Raw genomic sequence first — 21,636 nt, forward strand, 5'->3', positions numbered from 1 at the left:
AACCATTGGGTTTTAATCAGATTTAGAGTCAAATTTTATGTGCAGGTGCACATGATAAATGTAATTTGCAAAGTATCAGATTAGTTTAAAGGTTTAAAATTTGCACTTTAATTTGAAGCTAGTCCTGATGCCAGCGGACTGCTTTAATGTAATAGTTAATTAGGCTTAGTCCCTTTGCAATGGGATTTTTAAATCAGTTAATTTCAATTTATGAGCCTACACGCGCTTTTAACGAGATTTATGCTTGAGCAAATTTTCTTTAATTGTATGAGGTCTATTATTCATTTCTTTTGATGTTTCATTCATATTGTTGTGGCTACTCCTTTTCTTTAGGGTCTGAATTCACTTTGGGACTCCCCAGTTTCTTCATTCCTCTCCGCTGAGCCAGGCTGGAGGACTGAACAGGCTCCAGGACTGGAGCCGGAGTGCATCGCCTCAGAGCAGAGTAGGTGGCAGACAGTGCCCCCTGGTGGGATAAAAGGAGACCATATCATATCATATCTATACTGGTCTAATCTGTCCAACAACTAAATTACTGGCAGAGAGCACCATCTGGTGGACAGACAGAAAAACATCACATTTATTTTTATTTTTTGCATTATTGTACATTTTGCCAGTGCTGACATGAACTCTGTTTTGAGCACAAATACATCATCAAGATTTTTAAGAGCTCAGTCATTCAGGGAAATCTAAATACTGGCACATAAAAACGCTCACATGTATTATTCACACTGAGGCCACTCTCAATAATCATTGAAATATTGATCTTGCTTTTGCAGGCTGAAACAGCAATTGTTTTAAAAACAGTGTGTTTGACACTTAAACTGTGATTCTCATAAGATTAGGTTGTAACATGACTACACACACAGAGCAACAAGCACTAGAACTGTTGTTCTGATATATTCTGTATTTACTGTACACACACGTGCCCACAGGTCTGACCTTCACAGTAAGAGCATCTTGTCTGGTAAGAACTCTGTCAGAGAGTTGGTCTCTGTCTGCAATCCAGGGGTGACGAAGAACCTAAAGGACATTATAACAAACGTTATTTTCTGATGCATTTTTCAACCGTGAAATACATAACATACAGCTAGCTAAAGTACATATATACTGTAAGCTTTAATACATTTTGTATTTTTCTAGTTAACAGATTGTAAATGGTATAAATAGAATTTATACCAGCAATCGTCTAAATAAAGTATTCCTTGTCATATGACAGACTAATTGTACCTGGGGTGCAGTCAGGCGTTGGTGAGGGTCCACGTGGAGCATCTTGATCACGATATCCTGTTACACATATGCATGTGTGATATTAGTATTAGACAATACCAGTATCATCATGTCAACAACACATCCATTTCATGTGTATCTATCTTCAAGTGAAGAAAGAAAGAAAGAGAGAAATGTAACCTTGGCAGCATCTGATACCAGGTCCCAGTTCCCTCCTGTGATAATGAATTTCCCACTGCCAATCTGAGCCAGAATTTCCTCCGCTGTGTCCTCAGAACTGCTGGCGAATGGACTGAAACTGGGCCAGCAAGAATAAAAATTTACAGAGGGCAATTCAAAGATAAGGTGAACTACAATAACAGATAATGACTTAGATCAAAAGGAGCCTTCTAAAATCTGCACTTAAAAAACAAAATGCTTGATAAATTTAAACCTCTGTCAAAATAAAAGACACAATTGCAGAAAATGGCAACATTGCATTCAGTTTTAAACATCAAACTAACCCAGCTATCATAGTGTAGAGCAGGATCCCCAGACTCCAGATGTCACAAGCTGCATCGTAACCCTGTTTCTTCAGGACCTACACACACACACACCCAGACAGACAGAGAAAGAAGGGATTTCAACAGAGTGCCTGGAAAAATTAGTTTCTGTGATTAATACATTTTTTTTTATATGTATTTTAAAATTTTTTAGAGTTGTTTAGAAATGTTTGTAACTGTTGCTGAGATATTAGAGACTTCTTATTATGATTACTGATATACTGTACCTCAGGAGCCATGAACGTAGCTGTGTAACAGGGAGTCATCAGTAAGCCATTCTCAGCCCTGAGCTGTTTGGCGAAACCAAAATCACATATCCTAATGCATTCTGGGAGTCCACTGTCATCAGAATAGCAAATGTTACTGGGCTTCAGGTCTCGATGCACGACCTGAAAAAGAGAAAGACAGACAGACAGAAACGCACATGATTAGCAAGTTAACATATGATGTAAGATTTTGCTGTATAACATATTTTGCAAGGAAACAAGTGTAATGATGTCAGGAAGTCTTGTGTTAAAAGTTTTAAAAAATAAGTTTACCCCCTGTGAGTGTAAATATTCCACGGTTTTGGTCAGTGTGCAGATGATGTCTGACGCATTTTTCTCTGTAAAATTTGGCACTGTCAGAGCTCTGTCCAGCAGCTCGTCTCCTCGCAGTAAATCCTGAACCAGGTACACACACTGGCCATTGTCAAAAACCTGGTAAAATCACAAACACACACACACACACACACACACACACATTCATTCATTAAAAACTATTGTAAAGCTGGTGCAGAGGCTCTCGTAACATGGCTCTAAAAAAAAAAAAAACATTTACTGTGTAGCACAATGTGTCAGTAGTTGGTGGGTTACACTTACGTCCTTCAGAGTAATAATATTTGGATGCTGTCCATATCTTAACAGAATCTCAATCTCCTCAGATGGATCTTTCCTCGCTCTGTCAATGATCTGACACAAAACCAAAAATGCACAGGATATGTTAAGAAAGACAACTGCAACTTCAAAATCTCTAAATAACAAGGATGACCCAGATGCACAAAGCATGTTGTTTGGGTGGTTTCATTTAATGATCCAGGTTTTCCCACATTTCATCACTAGCCTATGATACATGTCTTTACTACAGTTTGTTGGTTAGATTCAGATGTGTGGATTCAAATGCTATGACAAAAGCTGTAAATGTTTTTTTGTACGTTTAAAAATACATAGTTTATTATGACCCTATTCCAATGCAAGCAGTTACTATTATTTATGCAAATGGGTCACATTTTTGAGGGGCTAAAGATGCTCAAAATCTCACCGTTCTTCTCACACACATTAAAACACAGGATTTTGATATTTTATGGGTCTCATGCTCGGGTGTGACAAAATGGCTTGATAGTGGCCCCTTCAAAATTTCTACAAAGTAACTCTTGTGGTACATTTAAACTAGATGTAGGAATTTTGAGAGGCACATATAACATTCCAAGATGTTAAAAAGCCTCACCCTAAACACGCCCTAAACACACACCCTAAGATCAACTTTATATTAGGTCAGTACAGTATTAGGACCTCAATAATTAAAAGTTGCAAAAATGTCAGGTTTTTGTGGAGCGACATTGCTGTGGCATGATGGCCCTTTTGGCCTATTTTGCTAAAAACAGGAAGTTAAATAAATTCCAGCATTCATGGTTACATCTACATTTTTTTTTTGCATACCATAATTGTAAAGGATTGGCGTTCACTACCTTTACTGAATACTCCACAGCAGTAACTCTGTGTAGACATCGTCTGCAGACAGAAGTTGCTGTCTGTCCGACTTCCTCCTTAAGCTCATAAACATCACTGAAGGCCACATCACCTTGGAGATGCTGCCAGGGACACAAACAGACAGACAAACACTCTTGTATTATATTTCTATAATATCTGTCTAAGTCAAATGTGTCAGAGTCATATATTAGGTTAGAGAATAATTGCTTTGCTTCAGCAGCCAGTTGCTGTAATTATGTTGAGTGTGATTTATGAGAGCAGTGTTTTGAAAGGTCAGAATAATTAAACAGTCAATCTGTCTGTTTATCTGTCAGTTAACTCATAAAACAATGAGTTCAGGACTTTATTTACATGGTTAACTTTTTATTCAATCAGTGTGTAAGCTTATGCTGTATGTTTAGAAAGTGGAGATAGGAAATGAGCTGCTTTCTCAAAGGCACAGACCTTTGCTATGGGGTCGATGCTGTTCACCTCCTGACGAGAAGGCGCTACCGTTGCAACACTAGGCTCCTGACTTTGATTCGTTGCAACAAAGCTGAAACCACGAAACAGCTGGTGTGTGTTTGCGCTTGGAGGGATGCCGGGAGAATCTGGGTAGGCAAAGACACAAACATGTGCAGCAATATTTTACTATTAATTTGAATGAAATTTACAGCTTAACTACTATTTCTCATTGAGCCCAGATGCATTATCAGCTACAACAACCACTAAATGCATTTTATCCTAAATGCACTTGTCTTATTTTATCTAAGCATGTGTGTTTATGTATAAATATGCATGCATCCATGCTTATGTTTTTGTGTGTTATAGTTACCAGTGGGCGTTCTGGAGGTGAACTCAGGGTCAAAATGGAAGGTATCTTCAGGTCTTCCAACTGTCGGTTTGAATGGAGGCCTCATTTCCTTCCTGTATAACCTCTACAGAAAAACACAACAAAGATCATTATCAGCACTTATCAACAACTGCTGGTTTATCCACAAAATGACACAAGATCTGGTGCAAATTAACGATACGACATAAGGCAAAAGTGATGCTTATCATTAGGAAAAAATAAAAAATAAAAAAAAAAACGCTGCTCTTTTTCCATTAAATTGTTGTGTTTAATAGTCACCAGTTCCAGTGAACCAGGGAAAAACTCTATTGTATAAAAGTACACAGAGTATGCTTTTGGCCTGCAGGTGTCACCATTGTAGAGTCGGTCGTTGCTGGCTGTGAACAGTCTGGCAGAGTCTCTTTGAGAAGTAATCACATTAAAAGGCCACCAGTAATGGATTTTTTTATTTATTTGTTTTAATCTATGGTGAGACTGATAGCAGAGTATCCTCCAGTCCTCTTGACATAATTCCAACTAAGCTTTTATTTGAAGTAATGGATTGTATTGGGTCTCATTTCCTTTGTATTTTGAACAGCTTATTGTTGACTGGCTATGTCCCAGATTACTTTAAAACTGCTTGTGTCCATCTAGTCCGTAAAAACCCTGGGCCTGATCCCACCCTCTTAGATAATTATCTCCCAATCTCTAAATTGCCTTTATTTTCATGATCCTCCGGATAAAGAAAAAAATCAAAGCAGCCTCTTGTTAAAAACCTTCTTAACGCCTGGATCAGAAACAAAATGAGCACACATTAATTTACAAGAGAAAAGGGTAGGCACATATTGGCAGGTGCTGAGCCAGCAGCATGTTTGCAATGAGCCAAACAGCAAAGGACAAATGCTGATTTTTAAAGTTAAACGGCTTTATTCTGTGCTTTAAGTGGTTTAAATAACCTGGTCTGTTTGTTTTGGAGAGGAGGATACCTCTGCTGAAAAACTCCTGAACAATGAACAATAAAGGAATATAATAACGTTTCAGGTGGTTGCAATCTGCAATCTGCAATCCTCACTGCAGGATGTGACTTAATCACCCTAAATGTTACACATTTGTACCTTTTAAAGGAACTATCAAATAAAGGTTATTGGTATTTATTTGTATTAAACACACTCCTGCTATTTGATTAGTAGTGAAGGCTTTGTGATGCAAGTGCTTCTGAGAGGGTGAGACTGCAGAGTTGGTCATTTTTGTCAGCTTTATGAGAGCATCACCTCAAAGATGCAGACATTAATGAGAGACTAGATGCTCACAAAGAAAAAGTCAAACCAGATTCTGATGGACAACAGAGTAAAGCATTCTGTCTGGTACAGCACAGGGATTTAATTAGCATAGTGTGGAAGAGAGCATAAGCCTCTTATTGATAGCTTGTCACATCAAGCCAGCAGCACCATCTGTAAATGGGAAAATGTGGTGTTTGGCAGGGTCGAGCCGGTAGTAATGTTGCGAGGAGTACAGTGAAAGCTGGTGGTGAGGGCAGAGATTAGTGGGCATGTAAAGCAGATAATAGTGGATTTTGTTAGAAATGAGAGCGTCACTACTCACAACAGCAGAACATCCCTGATAAAACGCAATGGGTGCAACAGTGTGACCATAAGTAAGGCTCTCTTATTCAGCAACACGCTGTTTGCACTCATACTTGTTGTATTTGCAGTATATACGTATGATGTACCTCATAAAAACATTGTCTGTTATTGTGATGATTAGTGTTCAAATAAGAAAACATGAAATAACGGCACCCTACTGTATAGGATATACAGTAGTTATGTAAGAACTTTACTTTTCACCGATGTAAGCTTGTTGAGTTGCTCATCAGAATGATGCAGCAGAAAGCTTCTGCAGCATAAATGTTCCTCATATGTAACTCAGATTATGTAAATAGACACTCAGGCTGTGAGTTTGTACAGTTGAACGAATGATCCCTTCAAAGCAGGAGTGGATGTCAAGGTTAATGTCTGTAGCCACAACATGTGCTCATGAGCAAACTGTCTTTGAGAAAGGCTATTATAGATAAGAAGATTAGTCACAATAAAGTTGGGAGAGAGAGACCAACAGGGAAGTTACAGATTTTGCCACTAAGCAGTTTCTCATTCTGAGGATGTTTAATGGTTCATGATCATGGTTTACTCTTGAGGAAGTGGATGAACAGAAACAGGGTTTTGATGACAAGACACAGCTACAGACACCAAAATGGGATTCAGTGTTCTTAGGATAAATGTTTTCATTTAATTTATCTTAAGCCTCTAATCTGTGTAGTGCAGGAAACCAATAAGTTTGTCACATGATAAGGAAAAACTGCTGCAATGTTAGCAGAAATGTATTGAGAAAAAGAGGATTTCCCACAACCACTGAACCATAAATATAAAATGAAAGTTAACTATGTTCAAGAAACCAGTTTATTGTAGGACAGGGTGTTTACTGTCAGACCTTTTCCCCAACTGTGGCTAACATACTTAGGCATGATACAGGCCTAAATCTTTGCTCACTGTCTCTAGCAGTGTTGACTGTATGCTATGCAGGATTGTCTGTTACTGTTTGTAAACACTAGGGTATGAAAATTGACAGTTGTTATACTGTATACTGTACATTTGCCTTTCTACAGTTTTGAAAAAAAATTACAACTGGGTGGAGAATCTCACCTCATATATAGCCTGTGTTGAACCAAAAAAATCCCCTTTGTTTGCATTGCTTCATGGGTCATTGTAACTTTGTTTTTTTTCGTGGTGCTGTGTCTCTTGGATACCTGACCTGCTACTTACAGTCTGGTACCTGTTGGCTACCTTTTTTAAAAGCTTTGATCTCACCTGAGCTCTGTGTAGGTACACACCCATAAACATCCAGAGCATTATAAAATAAGAAAATTAATAATAATATATATATTTTCTTTTCTTTTCTTTTTTTTTTTTTTTTAGGAAAATCCTGCATAGTATACTTTGACAACTCAGCTTTGTTTCAATGGGTCTGTGGTCACCTTTTTCCATTATACTGTGTCCAGCATGTTTATGATTCCCATTAATATATAAGTGTGCTATACATCAAAAGTTAACAGTACTCTTGCAAATTGCGTCCTTCCTTTTGATAAAGAGCTTAAAATCGTGTAGATGTCAGAACATTTTTAATGAATCGTACTTACGCTCCAGTCTATGGATGCAAAGAAGCGATGTCTTTTTATTTCCTCCACTCCATCGGGTCCTGCACCTATCAGTCACACAGATTCAGATAAATTGAAAGAATTATGTCATTGTTCACATCTATGAGGCAAACAGACAGCATGGCAAAAAATAATTGAAAACCAAATAAAACTCACAAGAGCATGACTACAGTCATGTCTTTTATGTGCATGACCATGATGGTTCAGCTTGACATTTGTTGAGGCAGAATGATTATATACACATCAGGTAGGTGCAAAGATTTAAAAAAGCTGTATATACCACAGAGGTTTAATGGAGACAACATTCTGATCCAAGTTGGATCTTCATCAGCTGAAGATTCAAGTAGGATCGAAAAGTTGTCTTCATCAAACTTTTGCAACATGAGTGGTATTGCTTGACATTGTCAGCATAATTCAGTAGGGCTGTGGAAGCTTTGAAAATCACATTGTACTTTCAGTTTTGGTTACTGCTCGCTATGAACAGACCTGATGTGTAGAATATTATGTCGCCACATCAGGATGAGGTTTCATAGCATTAACTCCCCAGGCTTATAGATGTGAAATGTCTCATGACTCACCAACTTAACTGTTATGCAAAGTGTTCCAAATGACTGACTTTATTTTGCTGCTATATTGTATAAGTTTTATAGTACCTAGTCGATTAGCAGGGTTCCTCTTGAAGAGCGCTCTTAATAAACTCTGCACTTCAGGACTGAGGAACTGTGGCATTCCCAGCTTAGCTCTGTACAGACCAGACAAGAAACAGGTTTATGCTCACGCACATGTTTGGTAACATTGCGATACATATCAGCATCCTAGCACTGGATCAGTTTAACTTTTTTCCTTAGCAACAACTTAATTTTTCTGTTTATTTAGGTATGGTAGGATATTCTGAGACTGATAATTTAATGTTCACAAAGGTAGCTTTTGTTGAATAAACCAGAACTGAGTTACGGATTATTCTTTAGAATATAAGAGAATATATGTAGACCATGTAGTTGCAAAGGAAAAGTGGAATCCGTTTCAGAAATTTTGTGGAAAGAATTGAAGCATGACCAAAATGCAGTAATATTCTGTATATAGTGTATCGTAATAAAACCACTGTTATGTAACAAGCACACAGAAGAAGAAGACACTAATGAAACACCAATAACACATGTAAAAAAACCCAAACAATTTAAACAGCAACCTCAAAAATACCCTGACCATTAGGATTTGGTCATAAATTAAAGGCTTTAAGAATAACAACAGATGACAACAGTTTGATTGAGTCTTACTTTAGAATAAGTGCCATTGTTTCCTTTCGGTCTTTTCCTTGGAATGGTAATGATCCTGTCAGCATCTCAAACTGAAAAAGAGACGATAACAGTTGTCAGAACACGCGGCAGCTGATCAATAGAAAGTAACATTGAGGTAGATTGTTCTCAACTTTTGTATTCAATGATACGTTAGTTATTTGACTTCCCTGCAGACATGAACAAGACTTTTTTAATTGATAATGCTGACAGTGGAATATTAGGAATGTTAAAGCTGTGCCTTAATCTTTTGTTAAAATGAGAAACCTGGTCTGTTTCTGTTATCTAACAGTTGCTGTTTTTTAAAGGTTCAGTGTGTAGGATTTAGGGACGTCTATTGGCAAAAAATAGTATTTGTAACTATGTTTTCATGAGATTATAATCACCTAAAAATAACAATCATTGTGCTTGTGTTCCCTCAGAATGAGCTGTAGAAGAGAGCGGGACATCTGTCACAAAGTCCACCATGTTGTTCTACAGCAGGCCAGAACACACAAACTACAGGCCCAACATATAAAAGGGCCATTTGCATTTCTGTGCCAGCCGCCATAGTTCACCTGCATGCTTGACACACGGGAGAAGTTTCGGGGGTGTGTAACCTCACTGCTAGATGGCACTGAAACACTGACATGTAATAAATAAGTCTCCATAAAATGCACTGTGACACTGTGTGTCCTATGACCATAATCAACCTCAGTGACTGACCTGTAACATTAACAACAACTTTAGGAAAAAAAATTATTTACCTACATGACTCTTCAGCACCCCAGCCAAACCTGTACCTCTAGTCATGATCTTTTATTATCAAAGAAAAAAATCCAGCAGAGATCATCTCAGATCATAATGCATTTTTAAAATAACCCAATACAAAATTGTTTGCTCACAATGTTTTATCATTTGTAATGGGATTTACCTGTCTTAAAGACCATATTACAATGCATTGAATTAGATGTAATCACATTTATGACTGTTGTTTTAATTCATAAATTAGGCTCCTTCTACTCTGGGTTTCCGAAAATCTGTATAGACCAGAGGGAGGACTTTAAAATATTCAGCTATCTGTTTGTCAGCTGTGAGTGAATGTTAACCTCCTTTTCAGTATTAGTAAAATAAGCCACCAGGCAAACAAAACAAGCAAAATCCAACAGATGCACGATTACAGAAGTGATGGGACTTAATCTGCCAGATACGGTAATTAAGCAGCTTTGCTGCCAGGAGAAAGCCAAATTCAGAAACCAGTACACTGGCACATTATGTAAGAGCTGAGCCTTTGGCTCATATGATATAGTAAATTCATGCCTGCTGTTTGTGACAGCACGATCAAACATAACTTGCAAGTCAGTAGAAAAATGTTTGTGGGTACTTGAATCAGAAATGCACCAAAATAGGCTGTCAAAGAAAAGGACTGATTTAAGCAATTAAACAGTTCTTACCATAAGAACTCCAAATGACCACCAATCGGCACTTTGTGTATGCCCTCTCCTGTTTACGACCTCTGGAGCCATGTACTCTATTGTTCCACAGAAGGAATACGCTCTTTTATCGTGATCGATAGCCTCCTTACTTAATCCAAAGTCTGACACAGAGAGAGAGAGAGAAAAGGGGGACACAATGAGCAGAAAGATTAACATTAAGTAAAAGATGAACAGAAAGTCAGAAAATTGAAAGATATTGTTAGTTGGTGGATGCACTGACCAGTTATTTTAATGTGTCCTTCTTCATCAAGAAGAATACTGTTGGGGGAAAAAATTAACATTAGAACCTGCTTTAAATATAATTTTGTAAAAAAAAAAAAAAAAAAAAAAGGATATGAAAAAGACCCTTATTTGATCATACTTTTCAGGTTTGAGGTCCCTGTAGATGATCCCCAGACTGTGTAGATGGTCCAAGGCCAGGGCCAGTTCTGCCAGATAAAACTTCACATCCTCCTCTGTAAACATTACCTAGAAGAATCGCAACGTTATGTTTTGTGATACTGTACTGATGCTCAAAAATGCTGTATTGATTTTTGATTCTCTACATTTTTTTCTTAATTTGTTTACCTAAAAAATACTGTAAGCACTTATATCTATTTATTTGTTTGCTGATATAGGCAAAAATTAATTCCTTTGCTCAGATTGTATGACAAGTGGTGCTATAATGACTGATGATAACTGCAAATGTAGATCTACTGTTTAAAATGCAGAAGAAAAGATGCAAATGGTGGTGTGCTCTTTATACTGACAGATTTCCTAAAATAAGATATTTCAAAAATCGCAGCATGCTTGCAGTATCATAACATGTTACAAATATATTAAACTGTAACCCCATGTATCATGATTTGTATCATATAGCCAGATTCTTGCCAATACAAAGCTCAAATGCATATGTTGTTTTTAGAGAAACATTATAAAACAGAAAAAAATCTTATCAAAATAATACAAATATTTAAAAAGCAGCAGGGTGGCTCATGTTGACAGCTAAGTCTTAGTAATATGTATGTTACCTTTATCTAAGTAGGAAGTCACACTGAAATTAAAACCTCTGTTACATGTGAGACCAAAGACAGGTCAAACAGCAGCATCCAACACATAAACAGAGCAACAACTTGGAATCACATCAGCAACAATAGGTGTGTAGTATAGTGCATTATCAGGCAGTAATATTTAGATGTGTTTTTCTAGTTAGTTGAAGTAGCTGACATGACCACTGTTGTCATTCATAATAAGAATGTGATAACTAAAAAACAACATGACACCCTCGTGGATGTTCCTAAGTGTTATAGGTCTCTAGGTGATACCAAGATGTAATTAACTAAAACTACACTCTTTCTTTAATTAATTAGTTTGTCAGTTCATTTGTTTGTTTTTTTATTCACCCTGGAATAAAAGTGAAAGCTGCAATACAACAGACAAGAATAGCTTCACACGGCAAAAACACTGATCAGTTTAGACTTTTGGGTGTCAATGGAAAAACAAAATAATACCACACTGTTTTTATTCAGTAAAACTCCTCCCAACACCCACATACTTGTGCTGTTTTTGTTTACAGCTGATGCATAAGCATGACAGTAATAGAGGCCAGGGCCACATCAACACAGCGTTCACAAGGAAAATGATGGCAGGTATACTCCCTCTTGGTGATTCTGCTCAAGTGCTATACAGCCCAGAATAAACCTTGAAAAGTAAAGGCTTGTAATTCTTTTAGCAACGATGGGGAAAGAGCCAGAGAACCTATCAAAAGTAAACCTACCTCCTTTGACAGACGAGTGAAAAGGTCTCCTCCCCGGAGGAAGTCTAGGATCAGATAGAGCTTTCCCTCTGTCTGGAAGGCTGCACGTAAACACACACACACATACGCACATGCACATGCACACAGGTTTTACATTAGTTGGGGATATATTGCTGTATGGACTGTATTGTTTTCTGTGTTATTTTGAGGATGCATTTAATATTACATGACATAACAACATTCAGCCAAGAACTTCCCAATAAAAAAAAATTGGGCATTGATAACATACCTATTTTTATGCTTTTCTCTTATCAAAAAAGAGCATCTTATACACATGGCAATTCACTGAATCTGACTGTCAGGCTTACCATAGTGCAGTTTAACTATAAATGGATGGTTCACTTCTGCCAGAATATCTCTCTCCATCTTGGACCGTACACGATCCCGAACTGAGGAGGAGATAGTTGGTGAAGAATATTTTAATAAAAGAATTTTTTTCTATCTGTGTGCAGATAAATCATGTCATGCCTCTAAAACCATGAGAATGTTTTATGTAATATGAATCCGCATTTACTTAATTGAAGCATGTAAATTGAATTAAACCCATCCCATGGTGCTGCTGGTCTATAGTCAAGAGGGAACCACAATAAAAGTGTTATTGCAGAAACTGTCTCCTTGACAGGATGAGACCAACTACTCAAATTCAAATTCAAGAGGTGCAGGTTAAGAGGATTAAAGCTTGTACAAAGACACTAAATCAGCACATGACTGACATTTCAACCTGCTTTTAGAGTACATCCATGTTTACAATAATCCCATTCAGTTTGTGTGTATCAAAAGTACAGAGTAACCTCTTTTACCCCAAATCTTCCTGAATGTGGGGCATTTTGAGAACTCACACAGTCACAATATTTATTTAATCAGTCCTGAGCATAACCAATATTAAATTAAACTAATCACCACTCAGCATACAATAAAGAGCAAAGTTGTTATTGCAGAATAATGTGTCTCAGCCAAGATTCTGTAATTTATTATTTTTAGTCTGAGATGCTAAAAGCACACAAAGAGGTTAAATAAACTTCTAGGCTCCTTGAAAATGGAAAGAGGCATAAACATGACAAGAAAAACATCCTAATATTCTTTTTTTTGCAGTGTTTTTTTTTTTTTTTTTTTTTTAAATTTGCCTTGTATATTATGCCTCCCAACATAATAAGCAAGGGATTTTTAAGGGAAAGTGATCAGGTTTGTTCTTCTTCGTTTATTTCAAAAATTACTTTTCAAGTGCATCTATAAAAAATAATTTAGTGCCATTTTTACCTTTCAGTGTGGCTTTCTTGAGGACCTTCATGGCATACAGCTGTCCTCTGTCCACTCCTCTGATCTTTCTCACCAGAAACACCTGAAATCATCATCATCGTCATCATCTTCATCATCATCAGGTTTTGAGACAGACTGTTTTGTAACAGCTTGAAACCTTTTAAAACACCAGTTTATCATTTTAAAATACCCAGTGTTGCAGCCTTATCTAAACACACACACACACACACACACACACACACAAGCAGGGGGTAGTTATATTAATATTCACGTCACTTGGGTGAATACTCAGAAAAAAAACGTTTAATTTTGAAGACAGTATAATACATCTGCTTTTTGGTTGTGCACACTGTATTCGATTTTGGAAGGACTTAGAGAATTACAACACATGCATTTCTTATTAAAGGCAAAAAATATCACATATTTTGTATGTGATGAGAAATTATGCACTATTGTTATATGAAACTTCATAAAGCTAAATTTCTTAATTCAATTCCACCTTCAGGCATTTCATTTGAAATTGAAACTGAATGCAGATTTGAGACACTTAAATTTGCATTAAATAAGAAATCCATTTCAATAGCTACTATTTACTCAGTGATGTTTATTTGATGAAGTCCTCACAGAAATTATTTTTCTTTTTTTATTTGCCATTATTATTTTTATAATTGTAGATACACGGACCCTACTGCTGTGACTTACTCCTTCTTTACAATGAACTGACGTGACTGATGTTTACATATTTTTTCAACTAAACTAACGAACAAACAACTTTTTTATTGTTTATTTTGGTAGTACAGTGACGTTTCCTCTAACACCCATTCAGCACCACACACGTCTGTCAGTTACCACGCCCTCTGCTGTCACTGCGTTTTGACCCAGATACCACCGCATGCTACACCGCCCTCTATCACAATTTGTTTGTCACCGAGCTAAGTTTGGTAAGTATGTTTAATTTAGCTACCACCATAAGATCCATAAGATATTCACATGAACACGGTTTCACGGTGATTGAGACAACAGCTATCATGAGAAATGGCAGCCAAACACCATCGCGCGAATTAAGCTAAAGTGCGTAAGCTAGCTTTGCTAACATGGTATCCAGGCTACTTTGTGACTTTACAACCCATGGACTGTATATAAAAAAAAAAAATATTTGTTTCTTTATTTACAGTCTATGGTACAACCTGACCGCAGGACCCTCCTGTCTGTTACTAACGTCTGCCATAGTTTGATGTCTGCCCCTTTCAGACCTCTCATAAACAGTGAAACTGACACTTCGGTTTGCCTTTACTAATTTAAATAAACTTTGTGGGCGGTGAGCTTGGTTTCCAACGAAGGGAAACTATAATCCTATTTTATACTGAAATCAGGGTTTCCACGGTCATGGAAAACCTGGAAGTGACAGTTGATATATCATTAAACATGGAGTTTAACAATCATGTTTTCCGGGCCTGGAAAAGTCATTGAATTATTAAACTTTTGAAAAACTACAAGATAATTACTAGCAAACAATAACAAAAAACAAACAAAATAAGTGTTCAGAAATAAGAATTCTGTAACATATTTTTTATTATATAATTTTGATAATTATAAATATGGATTTCCTGACATTTTTCCCTAGATTTTTTTTAAGATAGTTTGACATTTCATAGTAGGAAGATCACAGGCATATTAAATAACATTAATGATAGCTTACTGGGACACTTAATGTAACTGAGCCATTGTCAGTACTAACAATTGCACCTGTGCTTTTCCTACGACAAGTCAAAATGTCTTCTGCGAAAAGGTCTATTGTGCCCTTCTTATTTTGTGGCTGTAGTTCTGGGAACACTTCCCTGTTTTAGCTGCCCCCCTGTGCACAAAGCAAAGCCCATAAAGAAACTATTCACCCATTTGGTGTGGAAGAGCTCCACTGTCCCAAACAAAGCCCTGACCTTAACCCTGTCCAACACCTTTGGGATGAACAATGAGCTTGCTATGAGGAGGCTACTTATCGTCCAACATTAGTGTCACACAGAGTGTGTTTTGCGTCTGAATTGGAGTAATTCCCTGCAGTCTGGTTCCAGACTCTCCTGGAGAGACTTCCCAGAGGCTTGTAGGCTGTTAAGCATATTTAATGCTCATCGTTGTGAATGAGATTAATTTTTCACTTTATTTTTAGAGAAAAATCACATTCTAGGATGTCAGCTGTTTCCACATAAATACAACAAAACACAGCATTTAATGAAAACACAAAGCCATAGTACAGTGCCTCCAATCACATTTGACATGACAAAAAGTGGATGCAGTCTAACAAATTAATTATTTATAATATATTCTGTGTCCGACCCAGGTACACTGACGCTACTTAGAAGTCATACCCTGATTTAATGGGTTGACAGACCGAGGATCAAGAGCTCCTCACTATGTTCAGTCAAGCTTGTGGGACTCTAAATCATCTGTATGATGGCAAAAATGGTGATATTCGTTAAATAAACTGTAAGTGGGATCGGACATAATATTCCCAGACAGAGACAATATTCTTTTAGCATACCCAGCAAGCATTTGACTCACATTTTTTTTTAACAGGCATATAACAGACTAGGCAGTCTAGCAGTCCAGAGCAGCGGTTTCCAACTGGTCAAGGGTCACAGGGTCAAGATTTCTTCATTAGTCATTAGATCACGCAGTTTAAAATATTTAGCGTTATACTTGGGTTTGGCCATGTCATCAAGCTAGTTTGCTGTCTCTGTTAAGTAGCTGTCTATTATTAACTCACTCTACAGCAAGAAATAGCATTTCAAAGTTAAAGCTCTATACTGGAAATTCATCTTACTACAAAATAAAGTGTTGTTGTTTTTTTTTTAAACTGTTTGAAACTTCTGTGAGTCACTGATAGTCCATTTAGATTGGACCCATGACCCACCTTTGGACTGCAACCCACCATTTGGGAACCAATGGTCTAGACAACTATGATGTTAAGAAGTTATGAGTGTGCACAAACTTTTTGCCATTTAGACTCTGAGTGGTGCTAATGCTGTAAACATGTACTACAGCTGAAAAATTGCTGGTTACTGCAGCACCTAACCTAAGTACAGACCCACTGGGTCAGACAGGCAAGTACAGAGAGCCTGCAGGCAGTCGTCAGCATTGGGCCTCATGTCATAAGCTATCTTTTGTCCTGTGGTGTCAGCACTGATATCGTGTCTTTCTCTTTGACAGGAGTCTGATCCAATTGATTTGGAAGAACTTGCTTTCTCTCATATTCAATTCTCATGGGTTGTGGTTTTAGATATTCAGGTCACAGTGGCTAGGGTTAAAATTTGGATCCTGTACCTTTCCATAGGAGCCTTGTCCCAGCACTTTAAGCAGCTGGAACTGAGAGGGGTCTGCTTTCTCACAACCCTCCTTAACATGGTGGCTGATGTCAATCTCCTTAAGTATACTGTCATCCTAAGAAAAGAGAGACAGACATCATTATTGGTTTATTTACAAAGACAGAGACAGAAAACAGAAAAGCTGAGGTTAAACATGAACAAGATGAGATGAATTATGGTTGAAATATTGCTCTCTAATATCCATATTGATAAAATACCCCACAACATTAATGCAAATCCCTTTAATGAATACACACAAGGACAGATGGTTATTTATGAAGCATTATGTTATTGCTGGAAAGGTATGGGGTTAGGGCCTTGGCGGTGATGCATAGTGTATGCTGCCTTTTTTTTTTAGCTGCCGATTCAGTCTGCTCAGTGAAGCAAATGATCATCTGCCAACCCAAGGCACGACTTAGATTGGTCAGTGTGACGGCATACTGTAATTCTTTTTAGTTGTCATTTAGATGTTAAGAGCATTACACCCCACTTTCAATCAAACGTGTCATGCTTGAAAGGTAATGGCTGACAATGTTGAAAAATGGTTTTAATAAAAATGCTGTGAACTGGGGGTTAATGCTGTTGTCGTATCCATGTGCACATTCTCCAGTTTGATCTTTTGGTTTGACAAAACATGCACATGGTGAAAAAAGGAAAAGGGTTGGCTGGGGCCAATTTTTCCTGTGAGTCATGAGGCAGGGAGTTCCCTTGTCAGTTTTATCTCCATTTATTCCATTTATATGTATTTTTTGTATTGCTATCGTCAGTGTCTCATAAGCCCATGTGGGCTGGACACAGTTAAGTGCATGACACTTAAATAAACTAATCAATCAATCATATTCCTAACACAATCACATGTATTAGCATTTTAGTTTTAAAATATGGTTTATAGTTTGACTAAGCTTTATTTTCATAATATGTGTAAAGTACTATATATTTTACAAGCTTATTTCTCTTTCTTGTTTATTTAGGTTTGTAGAATTGACAACGATGTCTGCCACTATTCGAGCATTTTAATCAGTACAACATAGAATATTTCTGTAATGGCATGAAATCTGTCCCTCTGTTGGGAAGAAAAATAATTTCTCAGACTCAAAGTCCACATAAAGCTAAAAATAATCAAATTGTCACTTAGATGTGTTTCTGCCAAGACAGCAAGTACTTTGAGAATGTCTCTGTAGTGAGAGTGTTATTGAGTCTATGCAGAACATTTCTGTCCCTGTTACAGTTTACCCAAATCAAAAGTATGCAGAAAGCAATCATTTGTTTTCAGATTCAGCCATCAAGATTTATTGTTATTGCAACAATAACAAAATCTGCCAGACAGAAACACAAGTCCATTTTTTCCAATCAGAGTCGTTTCCCTTGTATCAGAAATATTTTCGGAATAGAGAGTAAGAATCTCTAGATTGATACACTGTCCAGTGTTATATAATAGATTCATATTGCAAACAAGTAAAATAATTTCACCCTCTTGGCAATTCCTTTTGCTATTCCATAATGGAGGTAATTACTAAAATATATGTTTTGTTTTGCAGTCCAGATCCTAAAGGATGTGCAGAACCAGGCTGAGTCACATATTCATCCTCAATGAAACAAGGGAGGAAACAAATTTGACAGCATATCAACTGGTGACATGACAGCACGGCAACAGCACAGATCCACACCTCAAACAGGAGTAAGTGATGTCAAAGGATTTTCTGTCAGAATATTTTACTTTCCTCAACTGAATATTCTCATCAGTTTGTGCAATTCTAGTTGTGGAACTGTATCAAATTATAGCACTACTTAATGTAAAATACATCATGTTTAAAGTTTATTAGAGTAAAGCACTTTTGAGTGGTAATATGAGGTGGCTATATTCTAAGCACACAGCATGTGAGTTACTTTGAGTGTATTTGAGTCTAGATTGCTTCAGTGTGAATTGCTGAGTGCTGGAGATATTGGCAGTAGAGGTGTCTGCCCTCTCTCAAATGTAATCAAAATAGATTTGGCTTGTGGTGCTCTAAGGGCCAAAAAATACATTTGAAAAAACTCATCAGCAATGTCTCAAGATAATCCACATACATTGTTGTGAGCAGTTTCATGTAGGAACTGTTTTCTTTCTACCAAACTACACCCGTCAACCATGTCACCACACAGAAGGAAATGGGCATCTACTGCTAGCATAACTGAGCTAGCCAACGTTACAGCTTAGCCGAGGAGGGCACCATTAAAGTTTACATCATGTATTGTCATGAGCATGAGCCTCTCGTCCATGTGTAGATGCATGCCTCCTTTGCATGGCAAAATAGTAGGTGGGTTCCCTTAAAAAAGTTCCTACATGAAACTGCCCACAACAAGGTCTGTGGATTTTCAGACAGATACATTGATGTTGAGTTTTTCAAATGTAATTTTTGGTGCTTTGAACACCACAGGCCAAGTGCAATGTAATTGCATTGTATTTGAGAGAAAGCAGACGTCTTTAAGCTGATATCTCCAACACTCGACAACTCACAACAAAACAATCTAATGAATAAATAGCACTACAGATAAGAGGGAAAATTTATATTTTTGATTTGGGGCCAAGCTTTCCCTTTAAATGTAATTCTGCTTTTTTTACACTAAAATTGTAAAATCCCAACTATTGTAATATAGTTTTTAACCAGCAATCACCTGCTGTGATGTCACTGCTTGGGGTGTGGCATGAATGTAACATGCTGGAAAGTTTCGGCCTGTGGAGAGCATTGCAGTAGCTGTTTTGCCCTGTGTGATTAATTTCTGTGTTATTCTTTAAACAGTGCAGCAGGATGGATGTCCATCAATCAGAGGGAAACAGGTTCAAGGCCTCAGCATTAGATTCTGGTGATCTATAGATGACCCTGAAGTCTGACCTTCCCATGAAGTGCAGGAGAGTGAAAAGAGACCTTTCCCATGTGGAACATCAAAGCATCAAGTTACAGATGTGGACAGCCAGCCAAACAGGTAAACAAACACAAGCAGACAGACATTTGCCAGCCAGAAAGACTAACAATCACACAAACAGGTAGATAGCCTGTCAAGATGATACATCAGCACTTGGTCACAACAACAAAGAGCAGAGGAGGGGAGGGTTTCTATTTATATCTCCAACAAACAGGTAGATGTGCTGCAAACAGCATACTGTCTCTCTCTCCCCTGCTGGTTTGTTTGGGCTATAAATAGACCTCCACTGCTGTGGACGTCCACTGAATCAATCTGTCGCTACCCATTTATCTATCAACCTGCCTGCCTGGCTGCTTGTTTGCCTGATAGCGTTTTTGTCTGCCTGAATGTATTTCCATGCAGCCTGTCTCTCTCTCTCTTAGTCAAAACACAGGAACTCTCTGCCCCTCCGTTTTCTGGCTCCTTGACAGACAGGCAGAGGAACAGCTGTATCGATGCTGCAGTGACTCCTTAACCACTCACCACAACAAACCAAATAACACACATTCTTTCCACACCCATTCCCATGTGCACACAGGCTCTCCACACACATCTTCATCTACTGTTGATATGAGACGGCTGCTGTTTTGGCTTTAATATTCACACAAACGCACACATGGTGCAACTCTGATGCAATCCCTGTCCCTTTACAGCATGTACAGATTCACACACACAAACTAATCTCTTGTTGATAGAAGTTTGTACTGCTCTTGGGTGGGTGTATGAACAGCTTAACTAACCTCTAGTTGACAGAAGCCAGTGTTATTCTTGTTCCTCGCTGCCTTGTTCTTCAGGTAGATAGAAAACCATCTCCGCACTGTGAATTTTCGCGTGCTGGTATCCATGGCAACAGGCAGACCTGTGCATCTATCCCATAATGATGAACATCTCCTTGCAGGGGGGTCCTAAGGTAGAGATGCAGAAACAGAGCTTTTTTCCGGTTATCTATTTGTCCCGCAGTTTATCCATTGGCCCATCCTCAATGCAGTCGTCGCTTTTTAGTTTTCCCATTATTCACATTCACCGCTCGTCTCTCTGGATGTCGTGGTCCCCCCCCTTCGTCTCTCAGACGCAGTGGACGCCAGTAAGCATGCAGTCAGAGTTGTAACAGAGCCGTTAATCTGCACAGACAGACAGATGGGTTGACGGACGGGGCAGGTGCTGCTGGGTTTGGGATTGTCTTGTGTTCTGCAGCCGGCTCGCTGCGTGAGGCAGCCGGGAGAGGTGACGAATAAATCTGTTCCGCTGAATCAGGAGAGGTGTGTGTGAGCTCCCTCTTCACAACCCTGCTTGTGCATGTGTGTGTTCATCCCCTGCTGCCTCCCTCTTTCTCTCTCTCTCTCTCTCTCGCTCTGCAGAAGGGATTGTCACCAGTCACATTGTGTGCCGGCGAGCTCCCGACCCCTCCCTCCCTCATGCTCCCCTGTTCCTGTCCCTCACCTCCCTCTCTGTTTCTCCTACCAGCATACAGCAACAGCTGGCGAGGTCACATGGTGTAACCCAGCTACCTCTCTCTGTCTCCCTCTTCCTCTGTCCCTTCTCTTTAGCTCCTGCCTGATGTCCAATAGCACACAGGCTGAATAAAAGATGATGACATATGACAACATAAAGCAGAATGTAAGCAGGATACCAGTACAGGTCTGTGCGGCTGTGATTCACTGACATTTGGGAATCAGTTTTAGGACAGCAATCAATGTTGCAGTCAATAATGTTGACAGGACCAAGGACAGCAATCAGAGAGTACAGCGTGATGTGGATGATGTGGTTGATTACTGGGTGTGTGAGAGTGTATGTGTAGGTATTTGGATCTGTCACATCAGCAGCTTTGCAGAACTGCAGTGTTACATAACCAGAGAGAGAGAGAGAGAGAGAGAGAGAGAAAGGGAGAGAGAAAGAGAGAGAGAGAGAGACCAAGGGAAGTGGGGTAGATCGGGGGGCTTTACTCGACTGAAGCAGGGGGCCAAGTAGAGACT

At 38.4% G+C, this 21,636-nt stretch overlaps 1 protein-coding gene across 1 annotated transcript; it reads right to left on the minus strand.

Moving 5' to 3' along the window:
* Positions 1 to 227: 227 nt before the first annotated feature.
* On the minus strand, positions 228 to 20,944 carry rps6ka2 (ribosomal protein S6 kinase, polypeptide 2). The gene is made up of 22 exons (XM_042504403.1): positions 20,404 to 20,944; positions 16,680 to 16,796; positions 13,362 to 13,443; positions 12,413 to 12,493; positions 12,066 to 12,145; positions 10,671 to 10,777; positions 10,530 to 10,567; positions 10,268 to 10,410; positions 8,817 to 8,887; positions 8,193 to 8,281; positions 7,522 to 7,586; positions 4,335 to 4,437; positions 3,965 to 4,110; positions 3,499 to 3,621; positions 2,633 to 2,722; positions 2,312 to 2,470; positions 2,000 to 2,161; positions 1,734 to 1,810; positions 1,411 to 1,528; positions 1,231 to 1,287; positions 943 to 1,023; positions 228 to 466 (listed from the first exon to the last, which is right to left on the minus strand). The coding sequence occupies exons 1-22, from the start codon at positions 20,506 to 20,508 to the stop codon at positions 317 to 319; spliced, it is 2,244 nt and encodes a 747-aa protein (XP_042360337.1). The 5' UTR covers positions 20,509 to 20,944; the 3' UTR covers positions 228 to 316.
* Between the last annotated feature and the right edge of the window lie 692 nt (positions 20,945 to 21,636).

Source organism: Plectropomus leopardus, chromosome 1 (genome assembly GCF_008729295.1).
Source record: "Plectropomus leopardus isolate mb chromosome 1, YSFRI_Pleo_2.0, whole genome shotgun sequence".
Taxonomy (NCBI): domain Eukaryota; kingdom Metazoa; phylum Chordata; class Actinopteri; order Perciformes; family Serranidae; genus Plectropomus; species Plectropomus leopardus.

Excerpts from the sequence above, each read along its gene's own strand:
- rps6ka2 (XM_042504403.1), bottom strand. The coding sequence starts at position 20,508 with ATGGATACCAGCACGCGAAAATTCACAGTGCGGAGATGGTTTTCTATC. Across the intron at positions 2,471-2,632 it reads ATATTATTACTCTGAAGGAC|GTTTTTGACAATGGCCAGTG; the intron begins GTAAGTGTAACC and ends TGATTTTACCAG. Across the intron at positions 2,162-2,311 it reads AATATTTACACTCACAGGGG|GTCGTGCATCGAGACCTGAA; the intron begins GTAAACTTATTT and ends TCTCTTTTTCAG.